Source organism: Hibiscus syriacus, unplaced genomic scaffold (genome assembly GCF_006381635.1).
Source record: "Hibiscus syriacus cultivar Baekdansim isolate YM2019G1 unplaced genomic scaffold, ASM638163v2 tig00110599_pilon, whole genome shotgun sequence".
NCBI classification, from domain to species: domain Eukaryota; kingdom Viridiplantae; phylum Streptophyta; class Magnoliopsida; order Malvales; family Malvaceae; genus Hibiscus; species Hibiscus syriacus.
In genome coordinates this window covers 264,484-271,427 of record NW_024062796.1, presented here as the reverse complement: position 1 = coordinate 271,427, position 6,944 = coordinate 264,484, and the positions used below count along the sequence as shown (strand labels likewise).

At 36.8% G+C, this 6,944-nt stretch overlaps 2 protein-coding genes across 2 annotated transcripts; both read left to right on the top strand.

The window, feature by feature from the left end:
- LOC120134807 (sucrose nonfermenting 4-like protein) lies at positions 1-4,237 on the top strand. The gene is made up of 13 exons (XM_039151204.1): positions 1-168; positions 281-368; positions 557-727; positions 1,109-1,243; positions 1,357-1,416; positions 1,648-1,737; positions 1,867-2,001; positions 2,595-2,739; positions 2,823-2,996; positions 3,193-3,256; positions 3,356-3,422; positions 3,623-3,734; positions 3,869-4,237. Exons 1-13 carry the CDS (start codon positions 38-40, stop codon positions 3,958-3,960), a joined length of 1,464 nt encoding a protein of 487 aa, XP_039007135.1. The 5' UTR covers positions 1-37; the 3' UTR covers positions 3,961-4,237.
- Positions 4,238-5,416: 1,179 nt separating this feature from the next.
- LOC120134817 (transcription termination factor MTERF5, chloroplastic-like) lies at positions 5,417-6,759 on the top strand. The gene has a single exon (XM_039151209.1). The coding sequence runs from the start codon at positions 5,515-5,517 to the stop codon at positions 6,679-6,681; it is 1,167 nt and encodes a 388-aa protein (XP_039007140.1). The 5' UTR covers positions 5,417-5,514; the 3' UTR covers positions 6,682-6,759.
- The last annotated feature ends 185 nt before the right edge of the window (positions 6,760-6,944 follow it).

Below are 6,944 nucleotides of genomic sequence, written 5' to 3'. Positions count from 1 at the left end.
GTTAAACAAATAATTTCATTAAAAAGACGGCTGCCAAATGTTTGCTTCCGATATGAATCCGGCAAGGTTTGCCGGTGTAGTAACCACCTCCGGTGTTGTGCTTTTCCCAATTCAGTTTACATGGCCACATGGTGGGAGAAGTGTCTTCTTGTCTGGCTCTTTCAATGGGTAACTCTTTAATTATTCCTCTCTGTTTTTGCTATTATGAAAAAGTTTGATTCTTAAGGCTTATGATTAGTGCTTAGATCAATGGTTAATTGTTTGAAAAAAAAATACGAAGGTGGACCGAGCTCGTGCCAATGTCACAGGTTGAAGGTTCCTCCAATGTGTTTCAAGTTGTTTATGCCGTACCCCATGGTTCCCATGAGGTTGGTTTGCTTCCCCCCCCCCCCCCCCACCAATAACATAGGAATAGGAAAATTCAAATGCTTTGAATTCTTCAATGAACTTATCTAATTGCTCATTTAAGGTTTTGATGGCTTTGAGAATGTGAAGTCTTTCAGCCATTTCCTTCTTTGTGTTTTATTTGCTCACATGTGTTGGTTCTTTCGTGTAGTACAAGTTTCTCGTTGATGGTGAATGGCGACATGATGAACAACAACCTCACAAGAATAGCGAATATGGAATAGTAAACACTTTTGAAGCTAGACCTATGACTGTGGAGGTCCCTCATGTCCAATCTCGTCAAGATATAATGAATAGCATGGAAGTAGATAATGGCCTCGTGGTAAGAATTAGCTAGGCTCCTTAACTTTTTATACTTAGCATTTTGCCGAAGGTATTGTTGCTTTTCAAGGATTAGTTTAGCATTGTGATTGAGATTAGAAGATAACTCATCAAAATTGCTGTAGTAGGTAGAATTAGTAAAAGAAGGTAGCAACTTGATTTTTGCGATTGCTGACAATTCATCGCAGTCAAGATTCTTTTTCATTGAAAATTTGATCTTATTTGGTTTTCTGTTCGCAGTTTAATGCAGTTCAGATTTAGTTATGTATTGGAAACACTGTAGTCTGCATGTGATTGGTGCTTGTTGCACTTTAGTTCTTAGTGCATGCCCATCGTGTATCTTCTCTACTTGTCCATTCATTATTACCTTTTTGCAACACAGCATCGAGTTTCTTCTGTTGCGTTGAATCAAGCAATGCCTAGGATTTCAGAAGAGGATGTACAAGCCTCCCGTCATCGCATCTCTGTATACTTGACAGGGCATACTGCTTATGAATTACTACCTGAGTCAGGCAAGGTTTGGATGCATTACTATCGTCTTCCTTCTTGATATACTCATTCTTTGCATGTTTGACTCTGACCAATTCATGTTACTTCCATTTTTCTAATTTATACAGATCTGCCTTACAGGTTGTTGCCTTGGACGTTGCTTTGCCTGTAAAACAAGCGTTCCATATTCTGTCGGAGCAGGTATCTGTCTAGTTTACGCAGATATTAGGATTTAGTTGTTTTCGGACATTAGGCAACTGTTATTTTCATATTAGTTTCGTGATAGCCACATAATCTGCCACAATAGAAAAGCAAAGAAAGAGAGAATGAGGAAACTTCTGTACTTTTCTTTTGCTAATTGTTGCTTCTTAATAATATTATGCATAGTTGTTTGTTGCTTATAAAGAGCTTGGATAGTCATGCCTTTTTCAGGGCATTCCTTTGGCTCCTCTTTGGGACTTCCGCAAGGAGAAGTTTGTTGGAGTTATTAGTGCTTCGGATTTTATATTGATTCTCAGAGAGGTATGTTCATAATGCAGAATCACATTTTTTGATAACAAGTCTTCCAAAATCTACCAATATACTAATCTGATAGATGGATCTTATTTTCTGTCTCTCTCTTAATGCCATATTTTTTTTTTTGTTATGCAGCTTCTAAAGCATCGATCAAATTTGACAGAGGAAGAGCTTGAAACACACAGTATCGCTGCATGGAAGCAGGGAAAGGCTTACATGACTGGACAAGTTGATGGGCATGGGAGACCAATTCCGAAAGATCTTATCTATGTTAGTGTTCAGTATGGTGGTCTGCGTTGGATAATAGCTTAAGAAAGACATTATTTTCATTAACATGCATGTGCATTTTATGTTTGTTTGTACAAAGGAGCTGCTTCTCCATATGTGTTTTTATGTTTTAATTTTAGTAGACCTCTGCAAAAAGTATCTAGGTTAGTGTGACTCAATGACTTGGTGGCAACTAGCATAGCTAGATGTTAGTTTTGCTATCTTATTTTTCCAGAATCCTACTTAGGCACAATTTCAAATGTGGCTATAGAGCATTTTCAAGAATCATATTCAGCGGGGGATCTGAGTTCATATAGCCGCGCAAGAATTTTAGTGCCGGGAAAAGAAAATGTCTAGAACATTAACTAGCAATCTTCTTCTTTTGAAGCAACCTACCCCGAGATTTGATTAAAAAATACAAAAAGCTCTTTCATTTTATTTATTCTTCTCCAACATTAGTTGCCACATGCCTATTTAATCCTTTCCGTTCTCCTTTTTTCAGAAAGCTATGTTGTTAGGTCTTTGTCATGTATCATTTTAGAAAGGTTGCATTTTTTGTATATGCATATATGAGTTAATGTTTGTTGATTATGCAGGTTAGCCCATGTGATAATTTGAAGGACGTAGCTTTAAAATTTTTGCAAAATGGAGTTGCTATTGTTCCTGTTATCCATTCATTATCGGAAGATGGTTCGCATCCCCAGTTATTACATCTTGCTTCTCTTGCCGGAATATTAAAATGTAAGCCTCTTAACCGTTCATTGTCAATTAACAATATCTGTTCAACATGCATGGCTCCCTAATCAATTGAGTTCGATTTCTAGGTATTTGCAGGTATTTTAAACATTGTCCCAACTCTTTGCCCATACTACAATTACCTATCTATGCAATCCCTCTGGGTACGTGGGTTCCAAGAATTGGAGAAACCAGCAGTCGGCCATTTGCAATACTGAGACTTACTGCCTCTCTTAGTTCCGCATTAAATATGCTAGTTGAAGGTATGTTTCCTGTTCTGTCAAACAAATTATTGAAGGTATAAGATAGTATAAATCACCAGGAGAAAAAAAAAGGATTTTTTTTATGGTTTCTTGAAGATGGAAGAACTAGCTTAAGACCTCAAGAGGCCACCTCAAATTGATTAGAGACATTCATGTACATGTCGGTATGACAAAGTTTTGCTCTTTGTTTTCACAGCTAAAGTAAGTTCAATACCTATAGTTGATGATAATGATTCGTTAGTGGACATATATTGTCGGAGGTAGGGTTTCATTCTTGATTATCTTTCAAGTTTGCAAAACTTACTGTCAGCTTCGGTTGAGGGTGATAGTTATTCGTTATTTCATTGGCTTATTTTCAGCGATATTACAGCTTTGGCCAAAGGCAGAGCTTATACACATAATCTAAATGAAATGACTGTTCATCAGGTAACTGTTGTGGCTTTTGTTCTACCTTTTCTCTGCTTTATGCATTAACTATCAACACAATGTTCGATTGTTGAGAAAGCTTGGGATTCGATAATTCTTGGAGAGGTGGATTTTTAATATTCTTTCTGTTATTTTTCTCTGTAGTCCCAAACTTGTTTCCTAATCTTGCGTATACTCTTTTGTCGATTTTAATTCGTTAGGCATTGCAATGGGGACAAGATTCCAACCCTCCTTATGAGAGAACTCAAAGATGTCAAATGTGTTTGCGCACTGATACATTGCTTAAAGTGATGGAACAATTGTCCAACCCTGGTGACTGTCTCTCTTTCTTTCATTTTGAATTTTCCATTAAGATTTGTGTGTGTGTTTTTTCCCACTTTTAAGAAGACTAATAATCATTGTGAAGGATAATTCATTAACTATACTAGTAAAAAAAATGATTTCAGGTGCTAGACGGCTTGTTATTGTGGAAGCCGGAAGTAACCGTGTAGAAGGCATCATCTCACTTACCGACATTTTCAGGTTCTTACTAGGTTAGAGTCGAGTACGGCTTCGATAACCTATCGAGAGAATTGTTCTTTCAGCGATTTTTGGACTCATGTCTTGTGGGCATCATTCCCTGCTCCCCCACCAATGCTGCTGGAGATCTTATCCCATATTCAACCATTGATTTTGGCCTCATGCTTTCTTGCCTGTGTTTTAGAATTTTAGGCCCCAAGAAAGAGGTTTGTAGTTTAAAAGATCTGTTAATTCTCAGTATTAAAATACAAAAGATTATGTGACCAATGTAGATGCCATTGTCAGCCATTTTCTGACCTCGATTTTGTCTTTCAAAAACATAAACACACCATGCCATGATTGTTCTTTACCATACTTATAAGTTATTATCACAAGGAATTAAACTTTTCAACGCGAGGCAACTTGTTTGAAGTAATTTATAGTCCTCCATTTTTAGTTCTTTGGATGGTTTGGCACAAATGTAGAAAAATCAGGGACTAAGTTGAGACAAGTACTGAAGTTTATTGACTAAAAGTGTTTTTAACCATTAAAATTACTTGAAAAATGAAGAGTACGTACGTTGTCCAGAGCATATTTCTGGTTTTTATATAGTCTTGATACATTTTTTAGTGCCTAAATTATATCTTAAAATATGATTTAGTGTTTAAAGAATTCTTTTACTAACAATAGGTGTCTAATATTTTTTTAGTTACACACTTAGTGTTTATCATTATATTTTTTTTTAAAAAAATTAATAATAAAAATAATTTTTTAAAAAAAGAAAAATAAAATAAAAATCAAACCCCCCAGTCTCGCGTCGTCCCTCTCCCTCTCATTCCTTCATTGTCAACGGCGAAGGGTCACCACCGGTCGGGTTTTGTTCGGAGTAGGACGAGAAACTCAACGGTGACACCCTGTGTAACGTACAAATGGTTGTAGCCTTCGAAAAACAACAATGAAAAATCTAGAAATTCCGTGACCCTTTACGAAGTTTTTCACAACAATCGACGCAGTTTCACGATGGGTAGGGGACTAAGTTTATAATTCTGATGATGTCAACGGTGATAGCCACGGACCAACAGTGGAATATCGAAGATGTAAAATTTGGGAGGATTTTTTGTTTTTTTAATTATAATATTAAGTTTTAAAAAATATAAAATACTTTTTGAAAATTTATATGCATGATATGTGTCATATAACGACCAAATTTAACGACCATTATAGTCCATACACCTAAAAATATAATGTTAGAAACATTAGGCCTTCTCGTTAGCAAAAAAATTCTTTAGGACCAAGCCGTATTATGAGGTATGGTTTAGACACTAAAAAGTGTACTAAGCCATATGTAAGATTATAGAGATCATATATTTTCAATTTAAGCATAGTAGAGGGACTAAGATCAGAATTTGACCAAGTAATAAAACAAGACTATTACATCACCAAACAGTCGTAAACAAAGGACTTGTTTTTCCAAGTTGCTGCCCTGGGGTTTCTTCATTCTAACTCAGGATTCGTCCCCATTCTCAAATTCATCTTTCCCCCCTCCAAAAACAGGTAAATTCTTTGCCTTTTTTAACATAATTACACTTTCCCAATGTTTCTCTCTCTCTGCGAAACAATTCTCCATGGGAGGTCCACTCAAAGTCACAAACTTTTAGGACTATCACAGTCTCTAATTCTCAGATACATATCAAGTTCTTCAAACGAGCATTCATTTACAGTTTCATACCTCAAAAACAAATGTGGTTTGTCCTTAGAATCTTCTCTAAGAGCCTCCAAATCTGTTCATTTCGAAACCCCAGAGAAGCCTGACTGTGTGATGGGGGTGCTCAAGAACCATGGTTTCTCAAAACCCCAAATCACCCGCCTCATCGAAAAGCGCCCACAGGTGCTTACCTCAGATGCTAAAGGAATCATTTTGCCTAAACTTGAGTTTTTAATCTCTAAAGGTGTTTCAATGCCTGACCTTGCCTATATCTGCTCTTGTAACCCAAGTCTCTTTACCTTAAGCTTAGAAAATCAGATAATCCCATCTTATGATTTCCTTAGTACTGTGCTTAAGCCTGAAGAGAAGATTTTTCGTGCTATGAAACGCTATCCGCGCCTTATGGGATACAATCCTTATTATATCTTGTCATCCAATATCAATACGTTGCTGGATAATGGAGTTGCTGAGTGTAATATTGCTTCGGCACTTTGTTCGCTGCCTTCGACTTTTGTTAGAAGTCCGAATAAGTTTAAGGGTATGGTAGAGGAAGCAAAGGATATGGGATTTAATCCTTCTAAGCCAATGTTTATGGTAGCACTCTATGCAATGAGTTCTATGAGTAAATTGACGTGGAAGAGGAAGATTGAACTTCTTAAGAAGCTTGGTTGGTCCGATGAGGAGATTCTCGAAGCTTTTCGTAGGTATCCAACATTCGTGAGGGTTTCTGCGGATAAAATTGTGATGACAACGGATTTCCTGGTGAACAAAATGGGTCTTTCGTCTAGTGTTATTGTAAAGCGTCCCCGACTGCTGTTGATGAGCATTGAGAAAAAGATTGTTCCGAGGGGTCTGTTTGCTCTAGATTTGTTGTCCAGAGGTGTTATCAAGCGCATTAACTTGCACGCGTTGTTGGGGCCTTCGGATCATGTGTTTATCGAGCACTTTATCAATCGCCATAAATTGGAAGCATCTCAGCTGTTAAAGTTATATCATGAAAAGTTGGATCTTTCAAAGAACTGGAGAATGGATGGTCACAAGCTGCTGCATTCATAGGATATTGATTGTTGTTTATTGACATTAAAAGGTTCAAATTTGTTCTTGTTTCTTTGATTGGGATTCTTTTCTTTTAAGCTAAACGACAGTGACTTTTGGTTGAGAACTCTTTCAATACAATCTTTTAGTTTTTTTTTCTTCTTTTTGCCATTAGTAGAACTTGACTATGTGCTAATAATTTGATGTGCTGTTATGTATGATCATGCCATATCTTTGCTGCTATGTCGGTTATGCGCCTACTAATACATAGCGATTATCACAAC